We start from the raw sequence: 22,895 nt of genomic DNA on the forward strand, positions 1-22,895 counted from the left end.
TATCACAGGACATTTCAGTTATTATAGTTTATCAACTGTGAGTAATAGCATGAAGGACAAACTTCACTACTAGCTCTACAGATCATTACATAAATAACAGATGTGCATCATAATCAGTGACTAATAATGTCACTTCTTTCAAAGTCAAGGATGGGGCTTCCCTGGGGGCGCAGTGGTTGAGAGTCCGCCTGCCGATGCAGGGGACACGGGTTCGTGCCCCGGTCCGGGAAGATCCCACATGCCGCGGAGCCGCTGGGCCCGTGAGTCATAGCCGCTGGGCCTGCCCGTCTGGAGCCTGTGCTCCGCAACGGGAGAGGCCACAGCAGTGAGAGGCCCGCGTACCGCCCCCCCCAAAAAAAAAAGTCAAGGATGGTCACTGAGCATCTGCTATTCAGTTTACGTACAAAACTTGTAGTTGTGTCCTTATCTCCCAGTGATAAAACCATGTGACATTTTACAAACATGCATAATTAAAATAGAGAATAGGCCAGCAAAGAAGAAAGTATAGTATAGGAAAGAAACAAGGAAGTGAAATTAAAAACAAACATAATGGATTTACAGAAGAAATACGTAGCTGGCCGTGGGGGTGTTGACCCTGCCACCGTTCGAGAGCTAGACAGCAGCCAGAAGAACTCAGTGAAGGCAAATTTATCAACCTAAATGAGGAGAGTGGCTGTGATGAGTAGGATGAAGATGTCTCAGAGGAAATCACACTGGCAACGAATTTCACATTAAAGGAACTCTTGGAGATATTTCACCACTTCGAAAGTGCAAGGGATAAAATGTGGGAAGCTGATACAGGTTAGGAAAGGATTATGATACCTCATCAAGACAAGAAGAATGCAAGCACTGTTCAAACTGCTCTGGATAAGTTTTTTAACAAAGAAGTAAAACTTTAATTTTCCATGTTTCTACTGTTTAAAATGTCAACATACTAAAATATTCATTTTACTATTCTTTAAATTTCCATAAAATTTATAACCAACACCAACGGAGTTTTTAACGTTTTAACATTTTGACAGAAGTTTTAAAGGTCACAGAACAATCATAATTTTTCCTGTTGATCATTTGCATCGCTTCACACAGTTGCATGGTGGTTTGCACAGCCCCGCGCCGCCATGCATAGCAAGGTCTGCCTGCAATGTATTAGTGAAAGATCCTCATCTCCATGTCACCGAAATTTTTTTACACACGTGACATATGTAAGGAAATTACCAACTATGAAATAATATAGAAAATAATTAATCCATGACTCAGGTTTCTTAGTTTTCTTAAGAACTGTTGCACATTCCTACATATTCTGAGACAGACAGCTGTGGAACATAGTGATTTTCATTCCTGTAACCTAAACGTGAATACAAACCAAAAGGCCCCTAGTTCTTGATTTATGGAAAGACCCTGACTCTTCCCATGTAACTCTCCCACAAGAGCTTCACAGACAACTCGGGATGCATCCATCATTCATCCAACACATACTTGTTTTGTGGCCCACTTACATCAGGCACTGTTCTTGTCACTGGGTTTACAGTAGTTACCACTGTAATTGGAAGGCAGAGCAAATGCAAAAGGAGGATAAACTAAATCAAGTCTTTTCTTTCCAACAGGGCTACCATAAAGCCTTGGTCAAACTAAAACTGAAGAAAAATACCGTGGATGACATTTCAGAGAGTCTGCGGCAAGGGGGAGGCAAGTTAAACTTTGATGAACTTCGACAAGATCTCAAAGGGTAAGAATCACAATTTCTGGGGCCCTGGGAAAGTCCTTATGTAAAGATAAACCCTTGGTGATAAGCTGACCCAAGTGCTCATGAAGACACTTCTTTTTCAGAGGTGGGTGTCTTTCTGGAATGTATGGTAAGAGGAGGACTGGCCCTGACTCAGCAGTTTCTCCTTTCCTCTTGCATGTGGATGTCTCTTTGTTTGGGCTGGACCATGTACATGAATGAGTTCATCTGTAACCTCTCACTAATTTCAGGAAGGGCCATACTGATGCAGAGATTGAGGCGATATTCACAAAGTACGACCAGGATGGAGACCAAGAACTGACTGAACATGAGCACCAGCAGATGAGAGACGACCTGGAAAAAGAGAGGGTGGGTCTAGTTTAGGAGAACCTGATTGATTCATTACCTACCATGTTTCAAACACCTTACTAAGTAGTGGGTTACTGAGAGCATGTGCGTGTGTGTCTTCTCTCTTTCCTTCTCTCTCTCTCTCAATTGATGTAGGAGTACCCTGCTTACTCCAAAAAGGATGGGAGTTTGGGGGAGAATGGATACATGTATATGAATGGCGGAGTTGCTTTGCTGTGCACCTGAAACTGTCACAACATTGTTTTTGTTTTTTTTTTTCCTTTATTGCGGTACACGGGCCTCTCACTGTTGTGGCCTCTCCCATTGCAGAGCACAGGCTCCGGACGCGCAGGCTCAGCGGCCATGGCTCACGGGCCCAGCTGCTCCACGGCATGTGGGATCTTCCTGGACCGGGGCACGAACCCGTTTCCGCTGCATCGGCAAGCGGACTCTCAACCACTGCACCACCAGGGAAGCCCCCCACAACATTGTTAATTGGCTATAATCCAATATAAAATAAAAAGTTTAAAAATATATTTATTAAAATGCAATGTTAGCATAAATGTAAAAGAGTGAAGCAAAACAAAACTGAGATATAAAACTGAATGTGGGGCTTCCCTGGTGGCACAGTGGTTGAGGGTCCGCCTGCTGATGCAGGGGACACGGGTTCGTGCCCCGGTCCGGGAAGATCCCACATGCCACGGAGCGGCTGGGCCCGTGAGCCATGGCCGCTGAGCCTGTGCGTCCGGAGCCTGTGCTCCGCAACGGGAGAGGCCACAACAGTGAGAGGCCCGTGTAGAGCCAAAAAAAAAAAAAAAAAAAAAACTGAATGTGAATGAAACTAAAAAAAAATGCATTCCACAAAAATACATATGCTTAATAAGATTGAGCAACAAATTTAGCCCTAAGCTTTCTAGTAAGCCACTTGAGGGGAAACCTGAGTAGTTATATACTTCACAATGTCCATGAGAATGGGAAAAAAAGATTTCTCAGGAGAGAGAAAATTAATTAGTTGTTCTTTAAATTATCATTTATAATAAAATAAAACTAACAGCTGCCTTCCATTTGAATACTTACTATGAAACTGTTAAAAATAAACTTACATGAGCTTTTATAATCAGAAAAAATAATTTAAAGCTTTAACTTTAAAAATAAATGGTTAAGGGCTTTCCTGGTGGCATAGTGGTTAAGAATCCGCCTGCCAATGCAGGGGACTCGGGTTTGAGCCCTGGTCCAGGAAGATCCCACATGCCACAGAGCAACTAAGCCCATGCGCCACAACTTCTGAGCCTGCACTCTAGAGCCCGTGAGCCACAACTGCTGAACCCGCATGCCACAACTACTGAAGCCTGCGTACCTAGAGCCCGTGCTCCTCAACAAGAGGAGCCACCACAATGAGAAGCCCGTGCACTGCAACAGAGAGTAGCCCCCGCTCGCTGCAGCTAGAGAAAGCTCCACGCACAGCAACAAAGACCCAATGCAACCAAAAATAAATAAATAAAAATAAATACATTTATTAAATAAATGGTTAAACAACCCCCTCGCAAAAAAAAACATGGTAATTGAGGTACAGAGAATACAAATTAATGTCACACAAAGAAGTTAGTTTCCTGTGAGGAGACAGTACAGAACAGTGGTTTCTGAATGCTGCTCCACCGAACAGTGCCAATAGGTGAAAAACTTCAGTCATAGTGAAATATGAACAAGAAGACAATGAGTAATATTTTCACGTGGCTGTATTTAATGAAATTCTTATTCTAAGATTGTATCCTTCCTTACTTTGTAGCTATTGCATATGTTAACTTTTATGAAAAGATGATAATATATTTCTTCATTTACTTTTTTCTCTGCTTTGCTCTGTTTTTACTGTTCTTTCTTGTCCAAACAAAAAGTTAGCAACTTCTTGCTGGTCATTAAAATCTGTTTTGAAAATTTGCCAATCTAAAATTGAAAAGTATGAGAATCACAGTCTGGTGTTAACCTCACAGAAATCCTGGGTAAATGGCATACACCCATTTCCCATTTGCCCAAGCCCTCAGTGAAGCTTCTGTGGAGTCTGGGGGCTCCTGCTCATCACTCAGTGATACCATGTTCTTCAGGAGGACCTGGACTTGGATCACAGCTCTTTACCACGCCCCATGAGCAGCCGAAGTTTCCCTCGAAGCCTGGATGACTCTGAGGAGGATGATGATGAAGACAGTGGGCATAGCTCCAGAAGGAGGGGAAGCATCTCCAGTGGGGTTTCTTACGAAGAGTTTCAAGTGTAAGTATAAAGGAATTGGCAGAATTTGAGTTGACAGGAATCAAAATGACACTAAGTAGTTCCTCCCACCTCTCTCAATTTGTCTTTTCCATTACTAATCATCAGTTCTTTTTTATAACTTTTATTGGTGTTTTTTCTTTTTATAAAAGTAATATGGGGCTTCCCTGGTGGCGCAGTGGTTGAGAGTCCGCCTGCTGATGCAGGGAACGCGGGTTCGTGCCCCGGTCTGGGAAGATCTCACATGCCGCTGAGCGGCTGGGCCCGTGAGCCATGGCCACTGAGCCTGCACGTCCGGAGCCTGTGCTCCGCAACGGGAGAGGCCACTACAGTGAGAGGCCCGCGTACTGCAAAAAAAAAAAAGTAATATGTTCATTATTGGAAAATTAGCAAGTAAAAACAAAAGAAAATATTAAGATCTCTCATATTCCCAGCAACCAAAAATGTCACTTAACATTTTGGTGTTTGTGTCTCCATTTACATGTGTTTATTTTTTTATGTTTTTATGGCCTAGCATATGGTATATCCTGGAGAATGTTCCATGTGCATTTGAGGTATGTTCTGTTGTTGTTGAGTGGAATAGTCTATAGATGTTTTTTAGGTCTACTTGGTTTTTAGTGTTATTCAGTTCTTTTATTTCCTTGTTGTTCTGCCTAGTTTCATCCACTTCTTGAAAGTGGGGTATTAAATTCCCCAACTGTTATTACTGTCGACTTCATTTCTGTGAGGTTTTACTTTGTATATTTTGAATTCTGTTGTTAGGTGCATACGTGTTTATAATTGGTGTATCTTCCTAATTGATTGACCCTGTTTTCATTATAAAATGTCCTACTTTATCTCTAGTAAATTTTTTTGTTTTAAAGTCTTTTTTGCCTGACATTACTATAGCAACTCCAACTTTCTTATGGTTGCTTTTTGCATGATATATCTTTTTCCATCCTTTTACTTTCAACCTGTTTGTATCTTTGAATCTAAAGTGTGTCTCCTTTACACAGCATATAGTTGGATCTGGTCTTTTTATCCAGTCTGACAATCTCTGCCTTTTAGTTAGAATGTTTACTCCATTTATATTATTATTGCTATAGTTGGATTTAGTTTTGCCATTTTATTTTTTGTTTTCTATAGGTCTTTTTGGTTCCTCTTTTTCTTCTTTGCTGCTTTCTTTTACATAAAGTGAATATTTTCTGGTGTAACATTTTAATTCCTTTAATGATTTTTTTCACAATATTTTTTAGTTATTTTCTTAGTGGCTGCTCTAGGACTTAACGTATACAATCAACTTATCAGAATCTACTTCATATTTATACTAAGTTAATTAATCCAATGAGATATAGAAATATCATTTCTATATAACTATCAACTCCTCTCCCTTTTTGTGCCATTATTATACACATTTACCTATGTGTATTATAAACCCAACATTACATTCTTATAATTATCACTTTATATAATTTTATGTCTCTTAAAGGAGCTGAGACAAGAAGCAAGAGATAAGTATATAGAGTTTGTTGTATTAACCTTCTTACTTACCATTCCTGGTTCTCTTCATTCGTTCCTGTGGATTCAAGTTACTATCTGATATCATTTCTGTATTCCAATGCAACTTTGCTCTTACCTACCTCATTTGTCCTGTTATTATCAAATATACTATTACATTTTTATGTGTTATAGACCCAATAATATAAGTATGTACATATTGTCTTCTACAATTGCTTTTTAAATCAGTTAAGAGAAGAAAGAAGAAATATGCATTTATACTATCCTTTATAGTTAAATAATTACCATTACCAAGTGCTCTTTGTTTTTTTATGTGGATTCTAATTACTATCTGGAATCACTTGCTTTTAGCCTGAAGAACTTCCTTTAGTATCTTTTCTAAGGCAGATCTGCTAGCATGAATTCTCTCAGTTTTTCTTTATCTGGGAATATTTTTATTTCACCTTCATTACCTTCTGGCCCCCATTGTTTCTAACGAGAAGACAGATGCTAGTCTTACTGAGGTTCCCTTGTATGTGACGAGTCATTTTTCTCTTGCTGCTTTCAAGATTTTTTTCTTCGCCTTTGTCTTTCAGTATTTTTACTATATATCTCAGTGTGGCTCTCTTTGCAATTATCCTACTTGGAGTTTATTAAACTTCTTGGATGCATAATATGTTCATCAAATATAGGAAGTTTTCAACCACTACGTCTTCAACTGTTTTTCTGCTCCTTTCTGTCTCTCCTTTTCTGCTGGGACTCCCATTATGTGTGGTTTGGGCCTTAATGATATCCCCTGTTTCTCTTAGGCTCTGTTCGTTTTTCTTCCTTCTTTTTTCTCTTCTTTCTTTAGATTGCATAGTTTCTGCCCATCTATCTTCAAGTTGGCTTTGTTTCTCTTCTGCTGCCTCATATGTAGTCTTGAGACCCTCTAGTGAATTCTTCATTTCATTTCTTATTCTTTTCAAATCCAGAATTTCTATTGGGTCCTTTTTAACCATCTCTCTCCCTTTATTGATCCTCTCTATCTGATGAGGCAACACCATCATACCGTCCTTTATTTTTCTTTATGCATGATTCCATTTCGTTCTTTGAAAATATTTAGAATAGCTACTTTGACTTCTTTGTCTACTGAGTCTATCTGTATCTGGTCCTTCTCAAAGGCAGTTTCTATTGCTTGCTTTTTTCCCCTGTGTATGGGTCACTTTTTCCTTTTTCTTTGTGTCTCGTAATTTTTTTTTTTTTTGAAACCTGGAGATGTTAAATAATATTGTATATATGTATAAAGTCCCTTCCCCCGCACAGCTTGTTTTTGTTGTCATTTGTGTGTTTGTTTTTTAGTGAAGTCTATTTCCCCCCCATTGTGAAGCTGCTGATGTCACTTCTTAGAGGTCATACCCTGACCATGCACACAGTCATCCTGGGAAGACAGAGGTTTTAGCAGGGCTTGCATTGTCTTTCCCTTTTCCTCTTCTCTCTGTTAAGCCTTCTGCCTCTGTTGATATTATGTCTACCTCTTCAGTTCTGCTACTTGTTGGCTGGTTGGCCTATTGTTTTCAATAATGTCTTGGGATACAATTTCTTCACAGTGAGATCCAGTGAAATTCAGGTCCCTTTGCAGGGGTAGGTTTTGAAGCCAGTCTTCAGCTGTCGTCTTAGCTATCTCTTTCCCTGGTTCTTTCTGGTAAACTTGCCGGTAAACAGTTTAACTTGACGATCTCATGAAGTGACCAGCCTCCTCTTAACTGCTTATCACCACAGTCTCCATTGTTTTCAAGAGCACTCTTAGGCTTGACTTTACCCACAGTTTGTTCCAAATTAAAGCAAGTTCACTTGGGGAAGCTTTGGAGCTCTGTCCCGTGGCCTGATTCTCCCCCTAGGCAAAACTTCTGTGCCACTGCTCCAGAACTAGTGGCTGGCCCATCTCTCTCCCAGTGACACCCCTGCTTCATGAATAAGGCGCTGGGCTGGGATGGCAGCCTTTGGCATTCTCAGCTCACCTTTCCCAGCATGGAAAATCCACCCTACAATTGGAAGTTGAGTGGAAGAAAAGAGCCTTCTACCTCTCATCCACTCTTGCCTGGATTAGAGCCTCTGCATTGTGGGTTTGGAGGTGGAGGCATAGGGATGAGAAATACTGGCAGCCTGCCCCTCCCTGGGAGATAGTGGAGCCCTCCACTAGGAGCTGACGGGATAGGGGTGGGTGTTCTTTGCTGCACCCACCCCTAGTGGAGCTCTGTCACACTGATCTAGGGAGCAAGAGAGAAAGAGGGCAGACTGTGGCTCCAATATCACTCACTCTTATTCTTCTTACTGAAAGTTAGTGGATTTTCTTTTTTTTTTTTAACATCTTTATTGGAGTATAATTGCTTTACAGTGTTGTGTAAGTTTCTGCTGTATAACAAAGTGAATCAGCTGTACATATAAATATATCCCCATATCCCCTCCCTCTTGCGTCTCCCTTCCACCCTCCCTGTCCCACCCCTCTAGGTGGTCACAAAGCACCGAGCGGATCCCCTGTGCTGTACAGCTGCTTTAGTGGATTTTCTTAAATAAAAGCTTCTTCATTTGTTGTATGCCCTTAAGAAAATTTCCAGAAATTAAAAAAAAAGAATAATTCTCACAAGTTATGGTTGTTTCGATGGGGAGAGGGCCTCCAGGGCTCTCATGCCACCATTCCAGAAGTTTTATCTCCTATTAAGTGTTTTTAAAGTATTTATATAACATTTTGTTTATTCAAAATAATAGGATCATAAGTGAGCATACTATTTTCTAACTGCTTTATTTACATTATAGATGACATCATTCTATTTCATCATTAGAATGTGAACATCATTCTACTGCATTAAATATTGTCACAATATAATTTCTGGTGTCTTTTTAGAATTCTGTTGTATAGATGAAGAATAATATATTTAAGCGATCTTCTTAATTTTTAAAGTAACCATTTTTCAGTGACCCACTATTAATAAGCAGAACCCTAGGGAATATCCTTGTAGCCAAAAATTACGCATATACTTATGTCCTTTAAAACTTTTCAGAAAATGGAATATCTGAAAGAATAGGCATACCTTTATCTGATAGGCATACTTCTGATACAGTGTTGACTTGCAAAAAGGTTGTGTGCCAGTTAGCGTTCCCACCAGCAGTGTATAAGAGTTTATCTCTAAAGTTTGAGACTCTTTAGAAAGTGTTTTAGATTATAATACTGTTGAAGAAAAAAAAATCTTAGCATTTCCATTTGACAAACCAACTGGGCCGAAAAGCCAACAACACAAGGGTGGCTTTGCCCCTCTCAACTGCGTTTCCTGCAGCCTAGTGAGACGGGTGGACCGAATGGAGCACTCCATCGGCAGCATTGTGTCCAAGATTGATGCTGTGATAGTGAAGCTGGAGATCATGGAGCGGGCCAAACTGAAGAGAAGGGAAGTGCTGGGAAGGCTGCTGGATGGCGTGGCTGAGGTCAGTGGTCGTCTGCAACAGAAACACCCTGATTCTATAAAATATCAGGGTCATAGTTTGTAACCCTTAATCTGAGAGGATTTTTTTCTCCATACCTGCAGATCAGTGCAGGTAGAATGGTAACCCAGAGGTGTTACTTTCTTAATACTCCTCACACTGATGCTACTGCCTTCACTGGACTATAGAATTAAGCAAAAAAAATTACTCCAGTGATTCTCAGAATTGCTATTAAGGCTGGTGTTATTGCTCCAGCCTTACCTAAGTACAGATTATTGGGTCCCCAAATTTCCTAAGGCAAAAATTTCTAAGTGCAAGAGGATGCATCACTCTGCCTCAACGTCTTGGTTTCTCTTTCCTTTATCAGGATGAAAGGCTGGGTCGTGACAGTGAAATCCACAGGGAACAGATGGAACGACTAGTGCGGGAAGAGTTGGAACGCTGGGAATCCGATGACGCAGCTTCCCAAATAAGTCATGGTTTAGGCACACCTGTGGGACTAAATGGTCAGCCTCGCCCCAGGAGCTCCCGGCCTTCTTCCTCCCAGTCTGCAGAAGGAATGGAAGGTGGAGGTGGAAACGGGAGTTCCAACATCCACGTGTAGGACATGTGCTACTCTATGTGTTCTTAATAGGTGAGAAGGTGACTGTCCTGAGTTGCCATGACAGGTACACTATTTATATGCCCTGACCACCGTATGATGCTGGTCTTTGTGACCAATCGTTAATTCTTCTGCACTTTAATTTATTTTAGATAAACTTTGCCCATGGATCAAAGAAGATGTTTTTTCTTTTTCTCATATAAGAAATCCAGGTGTAAATATTGAGTACAGAAAAGAAAATCTTTGTAAAGTATATTGAGTGGTATGCCCACTTGGTACCATAACTGAGTCTCCTCAGTTGACAATGAAGTAGCCTTTTAAAGCTAAAAAAGAACTGTGAAAAGGCTTCTGAGTTTTTTATTTCCAATCACAAAAATCAGTATTGTCATTTTTGCCGAGTGTGTGAGGGGAAAATAGGGGCATTCCTTTCCACTGAGGCTTCGCTCATGGGCTTAATACATAGCTTTCTTTTAAGAAAGGAGCCTTTTATTTCAACTACCTTCCTGGGGTACACTTTTCTAAAAGATGAGCTAGAAAAGAACCCCAAACCATAGAATGGGTATGTAGTCATTATGCTAGAATTTGTATGAATGGTTACGATAAATGTTGAACACTATGCTTTTTTGTTATTTTATCATATCTAATGCCTGGGGGACTAACCATTTCTCTTAATTTTTACACTGTTTTCACTCTCATTTGAAATGAGCTGCATGAAACCACTAAAGCTCAATTGTGGGTTAAAATGTCATCTCTGACCATAACACAGTAGAATTGCAAGGAGCCAAATCACTAAATTTGATTTTTTTCTAATAATTAGTTTAGTATAAAGATTTATCTGTATAGTGTTTTTCCCATGTGGCTCAACTTATTTGCAACTGAATTTAATGTTGTAACTAATCTAGGAAGATCAAGTTACTACATTTTTTAGGATGTACTGAATGTTTTAACTGAGCAAATATGTTCATTTTAAACAAAATATTAAGGAATTTTGAAATTCATATAAAATATTATAAAACGAAGGTTTGAGTTTTATACCATTTTAAGAACACAGAACTCAAATACTCTTGATCCTGCATTTCAAAACTAGAATTTATAACCCAAGTGGAGCTCAATTTAATGAAAAGGAGTTTGGGTTATTGGAAGTTCAACCATTATCAGAAGGTATAAGCTAAAGTTTGAGTTTGCAGCAGTTTTTTTTTTTTTTTCATTAGGAGAGGGCCTCACCAAATTTATGGGGAAGAAACCTATTTCTCAACAAAAACTGAAAATCTTATTTTTCAAAACTGAGTAAGCTGACCCTTGAGAGCAAGAGAGAATGCAGTGCTGGTGAGTAACTCTCACTTGGAGAACAGCAGAGAGGCCTGTTTCTAATACTGTAGTTTAAACTCACATCGTTGTTTATTTAACTGGTAGAATATGTCAGTCAAATCTTCAAAGAGAACATGAGCAAACCAACCTTTTTTAGCTGGCTTCTACAGAAGTGATACAGATTGGCTTTCTTTAACAGTTATTTCCCATGGCTCATCTCCATCTTTGCTTTCTTTTGAATATGCTACACAAAGTTCTTTATTACTAGGTACTAAAGTTTGCATTCCAGGGATATTGAGTGTACATATTTATGTATGTGTACCATGTTGTTACATGTAAACAAACTTCAATTTGAAGTGCAGCCATTATGTGGTATCCATGTGTATTGACCATGTGCCATATATCAGTTATGGTCACTAGAAAGTCTTTTTATGATACTTATTATCATACTGTTTTTCATTTCACCTGTAAAATGTTGCAGAGTTCTTTCTCTTTACTCATAAGTTACGTATTTTTTGTCTTCTTTAGTCATGGAGAATTACCTCCTCATCCCTCCCCTATCATCTTCCCCTCTATATTGGTATCATTAAGAAGTTGTTACATACGCAAGTCTCTCAACAATCAAGAATTTCATTAATGTGTAATACTGAGCACTTTACTTCTTAATAAAGACTTAATAGCAGATGTAAGAGTTGTCTGTTTCTTAAGTAGAAGCAGTCGGGTAATTTGTCTTGTATCATGAGACTACTAGTAGAGGCTTAGACTTTGAAAAAGGCATCTTTTTATGTTCAAAAACAACGATTGACACATTACTTCTTCTGCAGCAGGTACCTCTGGTAAGTTATTCTGATGATTATATTAGTGTTTCCTAGTGTACAGCCACTGCATTGTACTTATGCATTCCTATAGTGAATGGTTGGCTCTAATATTTCTGCTGTTTCAGAATCTTCATACCTGATTCCCCTGTTGACTTTTCATGAGTTCCTCAGTGGGTACGTAACAAGAGGTGGAATGCTGAGTCCCAGGTATATAAACATTTAATTTCACCCAGAACTGGCAGGTTGCCCTCCAGAACAACGGCAGCAGTCTACAGTTTCACTACATGCATGAAAGTACCAGTTGTACCCAGACCCTCACCAGCATTGGTACCATCCAGCTTCCTAATCTTTGTAATGGAATGGTTTTGAAATAAGGTGTCATTTTATTTTGCATTTCTCTGATTCCTAATAAGGTTGAACATTGCCTTATATAGTTGTTCAACATTTGGGTTTCCTTTTTGTAAATTGCCTATTCAAATCTTTAAAATAGTACACTTGGATCTAATGGGAAACAGGTATGTTTCTGTTCATTGTCTATTTTTCCACTGGGTCATAGTCTAGTTTGTTGATTTGCATAAGTTCCTTGTGTGGTTTAAGTATTAATCCCTTATCAGTTTTGGACTGTTAATATCTCTCATCAGACGGGTAATTCTGTCAGTGTTCCCTTGGTGTGTACTGTTATGACTTGGGTTCTTTCAAGTACAATTCAGTTCACTGATGTCTATAAATGTTTCTGTTGAAAATAATTCTTGCTGAAAAACAGTATGATGGCAGGTGAAAAGAAGACAACCAAAAAGTCACTGAATACTGAAATCAAGATGCTCCCTTTTTAATGTGGGGTAAATCATGTAAATTTAAGAGGAATTTAGGAAAATTTTTTAAGGAATAATAATTTCAGGTAGGCAATTGTAAGGAAGATAACAATCATGCATCCCAAGGCTATGTGATTCCTCCACAGGCCCCAAGGTGAGAGATCGATGCCCTGGTTTTCCAGAAATTCTTCGCCAGTACATCTGAAATTCAACAGAAAAAGAATACGACTTCATTCTTACCATCTGTCAAATTTCACTCAATATAGTCACTGTTCCTTAAAAAAGCCTTTAGGTTACCAAGTCTTAAATATCCATCCCTTCATTTATAAAAGAAAACAGTTTTGGAGGGTTTTTTGGTGGGTGGGTGGGTGTCTGTGTGTTTTAGCTTTATAATTCTATTTTATTGGGATATGACAGGGGCCCATAGGTCAGCCATATGCATCATAAAAATATACAGAAAACAGTCATTGAGTGCTTACTGCTAGATTCTGCTAGATACTATGAAGCAACCTGCATATAATAGTTTAGGTAGTCCCTAAAACAACCCAGACTTAAAAGATGAGGAGACTAAAGTTTAAGGAACTTGGTCAAATTTACAGGCTCATACTTTGAACCAAGTTGCTAGCCTCCCCGAATTCACTTGTTTCCAAGTCTATGATGCTCTCCTCAAAGGGCAGAAACATTTATCAAGTAATTTTTCACTAAACACCTGATGGGGAAAGTCAGCTTTAGCAGATGATATCTACGGCCCTTACAAAGATGATCAAAGCTCTTTATAGAGCTTATTATCCACAGATTAGCCGTACAAAAGAAACACAGGCTGAGAGTTCTAAAACCAGGGAAAAAGGTAAGTAGGGGTTTCCTGCCAGAGTTGCACTCCGTCAGCTCTTGTACCAAGACTGGAATGAGCATCACAGATGCTCGGCTCTAAGACACCACCAGCAGGTCCAGTTACCAGGTAAGCCTTAGTGGGGCTGGAGCAGAGCAGGGTGGAGTAGCCCTGACACAGATTCGAAAAGGACCTGGTACTAAAAATACCCGGCACAAGCATAACTATTGCGTGCTACCATTTTTGTGCAACTCTTGGAATTTGGCAGTTCCCAAAAAAAAAAAAAAAAAAAAGTTATACCCAGACCAAAAGAAAGGGAGTGGGAAGGATGAAGAAAGCTCTTCACAGAGGTTTTCTGGCAATACTTCTAAATAGCAATTTGTCCTGTTATTAAGAATTACTTCTATTCTACTTGAATATTCATGAGATTTAGGCTACCAGCATTCTCTTCTCTCATTAATTAATGTATTAAAATCACACCATTAACAACAATCATTGAAAAGTTAAGTGTTGCTCAATTTTAAAACACCACCTCTAATTTTATTAAATTCTGCATTTTTGTTTATTATACAAAAAATGGGATTTCCTTCTCTGCTTACTAAAGTATGTGGTTCTTTCTTTAGAGGAAACATCCTTTAATAGGGAGTATTCCAAGTCAGTTAAAAAAAAAGAAACAAAAAAAAACCTGTGCAGGGCTTCCCTGGTCGCGCAGTGGTTGAGAGTCCGCCTGCCGATGCAGGGGACACGGGTTCGTGCCCCGGTCCGGGAAGATCCCACATGCGGTGGAGCGGCTGGGCCCGTGAGCCATGGCCGCTGAGCCTGCGCGTCCGGAGCCTGTGCTCCCCAACGGTGAGAGGCCCACGTACCGCAAAAAAAAAAAACCTGTGCAGACTTTGATTTCATGTTGTCTCCTAACTGTAGGAGGAAGAGGCAAGAGTCAGGACTGTGCAGGAAGATGTTCACTCTCCCCCACTCCTGCTGCCCTTTCAGCTCTTACTGCCATGGGTTGAGCTCACAGGAATTGTAAGTTCATGGATCCATACACTTCATGTAATCCGTATAGTTCTGATACTGTCAAGGCCGTGCTAAAAATATCAAAGCAGCTCATTTCAAACTCAAATGTTCTAAAAAAATAAAAACTCAAACCCACAACCCAAACTGCAGAAGGATCTTTTAAAAGGCCCCAAACAAAGAAGTAACACATAAGAAACATTTCTCCAACTGAAATACGATTTTGACCGTAATAGAATACCTAGGAGTTGTGGAGCACTTTCACGTGCATTAGTGTACAACCCACCTTATAGATGAGAACATCCAGGCTCAGAGAAGTCAGTGTCCCTGCAAGGACTCCCCAGCTCTAAGCCCAGTGGTGTTTCTGCATCACACCACAACAGTAAGCAAACCCATTAAGACACTGAATGCAAGCTTACATTGCATAGCTACAGGTACTGTTTGTTGTTCCATTGAGTCCTGGGCAGAAGTTTTGTCCCAAAAATTCATTATGCTGCAAAGCCTGTAACACAAGTGGGAGCAGGGCAAGGAAAATAGTTTTAAATTTCAGAAAGTTTCCAAAGAATTATCACAATCACGTCCTCTGAGTTTAATCTCTGTTGCTATTTCTAAAAACAAACCAAGCTTCACATTCACAGTCTTTGTCACACCAAAGCAAGTAAAATTATTTTTCCTGGCAATCAAGAGGCCTAGCTAGGGTTGGGATTCTGGCTCTAATACAAAAGCCAAGAGGAGAGATCTCTGGCTATATTATCCCATAGTTCTTTCCTTCTTCTCTCCCCAATTTTATAACCCCATAAACACTATAATTAAAATGATACAGTGGTACTCAATGACTATTGTTAATTTATAGTAACAATCTTTTGTATTGTTCTGGTTTGTTCTCATCCAAACCACTTATAATTCTTGGGAGTTAGAAACTTAATTATACTATATTAAGGCACAGTTTTCTCTGAAGTTAATTAGCTTTGTAAAGCCAGTAGTGGCTGTACTGTATGGTCTTTGTTTTTCTTCTAATTTCCCTTTCAATTTAAAATATGTATTCTAGGCTCCCATCCTCTCATTAATTTATTTAATGAACTGAAACATTATTTTTTTTATATCAATTAGTAACCTTTGTCCTTTGTCCCAATCCTTCACCTCCCTCAAACAACAGGGTGACTGGAGATACCCCAGGTGATTATCAAGGTGACCCAAGGCTTAACAGGAAGCTCTCCTTCATTGTCCTAAAACTTGCACAGCTCGTGGCTGGGGACATGAGATGGTTAGGCTTTATTCTGGTTGTTCCCAGCATGGGAACAACAAACCAGTCAAAGTGACAGACAAGGAGAATATACCGCAAAGCCGTATCGAGGAATGCTGAAGTACTGAAGCCATGAGAGCCAAGGCACAACGGTTTTGAGATTTACCAACAGCCCTGAAAATATCTACAAAAAACAAATACCAAGGATCAGAACTGGTGGAGTGATTTCATGAAGAATTCTAGCAAACACCCTCCTTAAGTCCCCGACAGCCTTGTGAACACTTCTGCCTTGAAATCCCTTCCACTACTCTGAAGACTTACCTTATCCTCTTGGTATATGTGTATCTCTCTAGAGCTGAGGCTGTTTAGGGTTCTAAAGGAATAAACAATGCAGCCAAAAATTAATTAATTAAAAAAAACGTAGGGCCACGTAAGGTTAGGATTAAATAGCTGTTTAAAAAAGGTAAACAGAACTATATTGATATAAAGGAATGTCAGGAATCCAGAAAGGAGGGGACCTAGTACTGGAATTGTTCAGTATTTTTAAAACACTCCTTTTCAAAATACTGGAGGAACGCAAGATAGGCCCATGCCGCATGCTGCTGTTTTCATGGAACTTAGTTCTTCTCTTGCTTGGAGAGTAGTTCCTCCAACCAAACCATCTCAGCGGTCAGTTAAACAAGCCAGCAGTTCTCTCACACCAGCAGGGAAATCAAGCAATGAGCCTGTCATTTCTACAATTTTTTTAAATTTGAAAAATCAAAATTTTTCTGGTTTTTAAAGTTCCAGTCGATCAAGCGTTCACGATATGTCACCAAGAGGCATCTTTTTAAAGCTAATCGGTAACAACATGTTAATGAAGATTATAACAACCATCTTAGAACAGTAGCAAAAAAGGCTGGGTAAGATGAAGAAAAAGCTGGTACGTTCTCTAATAATATAAGCTATACTTCAGTATACGGCCTCCTTAAAGCAAAAGGATTTACAGAATCCTCTAGCAGATTTTACAGGATAGGTGAATCCGGGGGGAGAACAAAGGGAAATAATTACGTCCCAGGGAAGCACAGTTCATACTCACCATCATAAACACAAAACAGATGGTCATGAGAAGCGTTGCTATGGATACCACGCTCTGACCTGCTGCTATAGCCAGTGCCATTGAACTGGCTGAATAAGCCACCATCATCAGGGTAAACATCATGATGAAGAAGGCCTCCACCTGTGGTTTCAATCCTTAGGGAGCAAAGAGGGGGTTAATCCAACTGTCTACGTCACGGTGTATCCGGGATTGTTATTGTGCAAATAACACTATAATATTTTGAGAAACTAGTATGAGATGGAAAAAAATTCATCCTCTATCCACCACCCTGGGTCACCACTTTCATTGTTCCCCCTGATATAACTGTAGGAAGCTATATGCTATATGCAGTTTTCTTTCTTCTTTTAATTATTTATTTTTGGCTGTGTTGCATCTTCGTTGCTGCACGCAGGCTTACTCTAGTTGGGGCGAGCAGGGGCTACTCTTGGTTGCAGTGCACGGGCCTCTCATTGCAGTGGCTTCTCTTATTGCGGAGCACGGGCTTTAGGTGCGCAGGCTTCAGTAGTTTTGGTGCACGGGCTCAGGAGCTGTGGCTTAGTTGCTCCATGGCATATGGGATCTTCCCAGACCAGGGATCAAACCTGTGTCTCCTGCATTGGTAGGTGGATTCTTAACCACTGTGCCACCAGGGAAGTCCTGCAGTTTTCTTTTACAGGCTCACTGCATAAGCACTTTTCCACGTAACACTCGTGCTTCTTTATTTGTAATTATTAACAATTTCTGAGTGCCTGAGGTGGAGAGCTGCAGGCAGCACAACTGGCCAGAATTCTACTGCCTTCTCTTCTAAGAAGGAAGCTTGCCAAGACCACATTCATTTTACCTAGACATCACCACATTACTCACTGTCTGTTGTAAATGTATTAGTGAAGATACTGGGGAAGGTCAGGATTACACGCCTTCCCAGTGGTTTTAAAATCTGGGGGATGTGTCCATAATCCAAGTCTCCCAAGACAAATCACCCTGTAACTCTGGGATTGAGGACGGGGTTAAATTAAGTTTCATAAAACTGCTTTGTCAACAAAAATAGGCTAATACTGTGGGTCATACAAAAATCTGAAGACTTTGGAGCAGCCATAAGAACACCAGTTAGGAGTCTGAGGATGTAGGTTCTATGCCTAATTCTTTACGACACACCTCCTATTTGTAAAATGGAACTTTACACTCAATCAATAGTGCTTTGTCAGAAAAGAAATATTTCTGGTGCGTGTGTATGTGAGAAACATATGGAAATTCTGATACAATGAGCCTTGGGTGTAGTCTAAACACAATGCATAAAAAAATCAATCTGTCTACATCTATCGAACAAATAGTTTTATTACCAGAAGTCACTATCTTTCGTTATCTTCATACACACACACACACACGTATAAAAATATAAATAGATAAGTAATAAATATCCCAGGTCCAGCTCCTCTAACACAGTGTCAAATAGCTTTAGGAATTATTTCCATGTTTGTATATGACACAGAGTATCTCTTTATAAAATATAGTTTTATTAATAGTTTTAAAACTACTTTGGAAAAGGTATTGCAAAAATCTCCTCAGAGAACAGTTATTTCAGAGCATACATAATGAATAGATGCTTCCTTATCTCAGGACTTGATTTACAGTTTTGAGAACCAAAGCACGCCAGCAAAAAGTCCCCTCACGTCCAAGACTAAAAACATACCTTTCGTTTCATTGCTTACCTAACAGGAAGTATGTTATACTAGTAAATATAATACTTGGTAACATCCTCATGGGCAGTAAATCAGATAACAGTTTTCCAAAGAAGTAAGAGGACACTCTGTAATATCCACTGATATATTCATGTCTAAAAACAAAGATGCACATCACACATCCTGCGTTAGTTTAAGAAGGCGAAGACCAGAAGATCAAACCACTTGGCTGTACCTATTTCTGCTGCCACCCTGGATCTAAGAACTACAGCTTCCACGTCCTCGAGGCTAACCCACCACCCTTCATCCCTGTCAGCACCAGGCGCATCTCACGTGTGCGCCTCCCCTGGGACACCGCCCCCCAAGGCTCTGTGCAGTGACCCCTCTTCTCATTGCATAACTCCCTTCAAATGCCGGCCAGTTTGCCCTCCGAACACACACTCCAGGGGGACGGGTCCTGCATCGCCTCCCTCTCTTCCGACAGCGGCTCTCCTTGAAGGCCAGCATGTCAGAAGCTGATCTCAGGGGTCACAGAGGCTTTTCTTTTTCCCTACTTCTAATTATGAAGAAGGTGGTGTTGCTCTTCTCCGAGCCTCCGATGCAGCTTTGGGTCACTAATCTGTTTTCACTTCTTCCACTATCATGATAAAAAGAAGAAAGTGGCACTTCTTTCCATGATCATGCCTGCCACCCCCACACCCCTGTCAGCTATCAAATCCTCTCTTCTTCCCTCTGAAGTTCTAGATCCCTCCTCTTCCCGAGAGCTTCCTCCTGTAAATCCAAACGATTCAACCAAGATCTCCATTCTTCCCCTCCCTAATGATTCCTTTACGCAACATGTAAACATGCAAATCTCTTCCAACTTTGAAAAACACAAGAAACAAAACAGCCCACCTTTATTTTAAGGCTGCCCTCTGGCCCCTTCCGTTCTCCCTTCCACTGAGGGCTTGGTCTATATTCTTGGTCATCTTTACCTCCTCACCTTGAATTTCCTGTTCAGCTCACTACCTCCTCTCTACCAAGCCCCTCAAACTTTCCTTGTGACAGTCATCATGACTTCTTATTTGCTAAAAACAAAAGATCCTTTTCAGCCCCTTTATTCCTTGCTTTCTCTGCAGCACTGGATTTGCGGGCTAGGCCCTAAACTCGAAACTCCTTTTTCCCTTGGTACCAGGGCCCCATGTGCTCATGATTCTCCTCCCAGCCTCTGAGGGCTCTTTCTCAATCAACACTGGAAATCCCCAAGAACCAAGCCACGGCCTGATTCTGGATATGACCAGTTTGACTAGTAGCCCCCTTCCTGAAACAGAGACCTACTCACATAAAGAGCTTCTTCTCGACCACCAGGAGCTCCACGGCTGACACACTGCTGAAACACTGGTTGGTGGTCAGGAAAAAGAGCACCCCGGACCTGTGATGAGAGAGAGGGAACGAAACCACTGCAGTCAAACATTCTTAGGTCCTTTTTCTACCTGCAAAACCCTTCCCTCGAATGATACCTTCACACATTCAACAAACTGTTCTGGTTGAAACTGAGAGGGAAGCATGAGCCCCATCAGGTCACTCCCTCACCCCTGTGTCTCCACAGTGATACCCCTGGGACTCCATATAGCACAGTTTGAAATTCACGACCTAGTTTGCTACGGACTGAATTGCATCCTCCCCAAATTCCTGTGCCGAAGCCCTAACCCTCGGTGTGACGGCATTTAGAGATGGTGACTCTGGGAGGTGGTCCGGTTTAGAGGAGGTCATGAGGGTGGGGCCCTCACAATGGATTAGTGCCCTTAGAAGAAAAGGGAGAGACATCAGAGCTCTCTCTCTTTGCCATGCAAGGACACAGCCAGAAGGCAGCAAATCAGAAGAGGGCCCTCTTCAGAACCCAACCATGCTGGCAACCTGATTCCCAGAACTGTGAGAAATGAATTTCTGTGATTTAAGCCACCCAGTCTGTGGGTCTTTGGCACAGTCTATGGCAGCCAAGCTGACAATTACATAGGTCATAAAAATACTATTACCTTGGATTTTAACTAACAAAATGCCAACTGCAGTTCCTAATGTATGAACAGAGAAACAGCCAAATAAAGCTTGCAAAGGTTAAAAACCTCTATTAGCCACTTCTTTAAAAGTTGAGTAAAGAAGAAACTAAGACAAGGCAAAATGAAAGACTGTGGAGGGACATCTTATTGTATACATCCACCTCACAACCACCAGCACAGCCCTGAGAGTCTCCTTGACCACCCACTGCCAATGGGGTTTTTCTTTCCAACGGGCTCAAAAAAAAAAAAAATCCAAAATAATGCTCATAAAGGAAAAACTAATTTGTGCACCTATGAGAAAAGGAAGACTATTAATGCTTCTCTCTCAGTAAAATAACTGAAGTTTAAAAAGGAAAGTACTCAGTTAATCTACACTTCGACAGAAATATGAATTTTACGGAAGCATGCCTACAGTCCTGAAACACTGTTGGGCTTTCTTTCCTAACCAAATGATTTAATTGACGTTGAGGATGTGAGTTGAAACGAAAAGAGATGAGGCAGCACATCATTTAAATGACACACATATAAGAGAATTTTAAAAAATGTAAACCCAAGTGTATAACCCTCTAAAAAAGAGAGTCCACAGACACTCAGTAATTGGTTTTAACACTCCCGCCTCCCAAAATAAAGAACTTAAGGAACAGGCTGTTTTAAAAGTGAATGTTTAGGGACTTCCCTGGTGGCGCAGTGGTTAAGAATCCGCCTGCCAGTGCAGGGGACATGGGTTCAAGCCCTGGTCTGGGAAGATCCCACATGGCGCAGAGCAGTTAAGCCCGTGAGCCATGGCCGCTGAGCCTGTGCTCTAGAGCCCACGAGCCACAACTACTGAAGCCTGCGTGCCTAGAGCCCATGCTCCGCAACAAGTGAAGCCACCGCAATGAGAAGCCCACGTACCGCAAGGAAGAGTAGCCCCCACTCGCCGCAACTAGAGAAAGCCCGTGTGCAGCAACAAAGATCCAATACAGCCAAAATTTATTTATTTATTAAAAGAAAAAAAAAGAATCCACCTTCCAATGCAGGGGACGTGGGTTCGATCCCTGATCAAGGAACTAAGATCCTACATGTCTCAGGGCAACTAAGTCTGTGCGCTGCAACTACTGAGCCCAGGTGTCCTGGAGCCCACGTGCCACAACTAAAGAGAAGCTCGTGCACTGTAACTACTGAGCCCATGCACTCTGGAGCCCACATACCACAACTAGAGGGAAGCCCATGCACCGCAATGAAGAGTCCGTGCACCACAACTAAAGATCCCGCATGCCGCAACTAAGACCCGACGCAGCCAAATAAATAAATAAATAAGTAAACGTTTATACAATAAATAAATGGAAAAAAGCCAGGCCTATAATGCAAGCAACTATGCTACTTTCTGCACACAAATAAGCCTAATATCAACATAAAAGCTTATTTCAGAAACACAGGACATGGCAACAATTCAGCTCAATTTGTTAAGTGTTACATCTAACAGTACAATAATGTTCATAAAGATTTTAAACTAGTATATAGTGAAATTCCTCCTAAATCATAAGATAATTCATTTTATACTAAACAGATTTTATTGTTAAAGAATTTAATGTATTCTAGTTCTTTTCAAGGTGGTAATTCATGTCTGTAATGTCTGCTTATTGATGCAAATATTCTTAAAATATCTCTTTCCGTAATATACATTTATTTGTTTAGCTATCTCCACAACTCTGTAAGGTAGTTGTTAGGTCAAAGAAGCTCATATTCCATACATCACTATACAGGTTAGAGAAAGAACAAAGAGAGCATCTCCCTGGAATAATTCATTCCCCCAGAAAAGAGAACCAAACCACACTGGCCTCCAGGGCAATTTCAAATGATACAAAGTGGCAGTAAGCTTAAGTCAAAAATACAAATTAAAATAGCTCCAATGCTCTATTTTTCCAGAAAACACTTGAAGAAACAGTTAACACTCTTCTAAATTTCTCTGGATTCTTCTACCAAGAGCTTTAATGACTAGATTTCCAGTTCCTGTCTTAAATTCCAGTTGCAGACAGGCTTCCCAGTATCTTTTTCCAAATGCTTCCCGCTGCACAACACAAAAGACCCACAGGCTCTAGATTCCTGTGTTATATACTCTGTGCTTCACGAAAATATGGCATCTACAAAGGGTACAAACCATCAATTACTAGCAAGTTTCGAATAAACCAGAGAAGAACACAGCCCTTGGGGAAGATAAAAAGAAAAACAATA

At 40.5% G+C, this 22,895-nt stretch overlaps 3 protein-coding genes across 10 annotated transcripts in view; 1 reads left to right on the forward strand and 2 right to left on the reverse strand.

Moving 5' to 3' along the window:
• PKD2 (polycystin 2, transient receptor potential cation channel) overlaps positions 1-13,134 on the forward strand; it is a 53,570-nt gene extending 40,436 nt beyond the window's left edge. Inside the window, exons 11-16 of one of the 4 annotated variants that reach the window (XR_009533959.1) lie at positions 1,605-1,726; positions 1,975-2,092; positions 4,171-4,334; positions 9,122-9,269; positions 9,634-11,193; positions 12,119-13,134. Coding sequence is in view for 2 of the 4 variants with exons in the window: in XM_060114872.1 (XP_059970855.1) it covers positions 1,605-1,726; positions 1,975-2,092; positions 4,171-4,334; positions 9,122-9,269; positions 9,634-9,870 (789 nt within the window). In the remaining 2 variants the exon portion in view is untranslated. Of the gene's footprint in view, positions 1-1,604; positions 1,727-1,974; positions 2,093-4,170; positions 4,335-9,121; positions 9,270-9,633; positions 11,860-12,118 lie in introns of those variants that run through there. The other 3 variants (XR_009533958.1, XM_060114872.1, XM_060114862.1) reach the window with 3 other exon arrangements.
• Positions 1-22,895, reverse strand: part of PPM1K (protein phosphatase, Mg2+/Mn2+ dependent 1K) — a 449,751-nt gene that overhangs the window by 276,561 nt on the left and 150,295 nt on the right. The gene's annotated exons all lie outside the window — the stretch shown is intronic.
• The window catches only part of ABCG2 (ATP binding cassette subfamily G member 2 (Junior blood group)), a 135,514-nt gene continuing 125,424 nt past the window's right edge, over positions 12,806-22,895 (reverse strand). For all 5 annotated transcript variants that reach the window (XM_060114893.1, XM_060114928.1, XM_060114903.1 and 2 more), the window contains 6 exons: positions 19,967-20,056; positions 18,676-18,800; positions 16,967-17,121; positions 15,983-16,072; positions 15,065-15,147; positions 12,806-13,006 (listed from right to left, as the gene is read on the reverse strand). In XM_060114893.1, the coding sequence (XP_059970876.1) occupies positions 12,859-13,006; positions 15,065-15,147; positions 15,983-16,072; positions 16,967-17,121; positions 18,676-18,800; positions 19,967-20,056 (691 nt within the window). In that variant the 3' untranslated portion in view covers positions 12,806-12,858. The remainder of the gene's footprint in view (positions 13,007-15,064; positions 15,148-15,982; positions 16,073-16,966; positions 17,122-18,675; positions 18,801-19,966; positions 20,057-22,895) is intronic.

The sequence above is a fragment of the Mesoplodon densirostris genome, chromosome 1 (genome assembly GCF_025265405.1).
Source record: "Mesoplodon densirostris isolate mMesDen1 chromosome 1, mMesDen1 primary haplotype, whole genome shotgun sequence".
Taxonomy (NCBI): domain Eukaryota; kingdom Metazoa; phylum Chordata; class Mammalia; order Artiodactyla; family Ziphiidae; genus Mesoplodon; species Mesoplodon densirostris.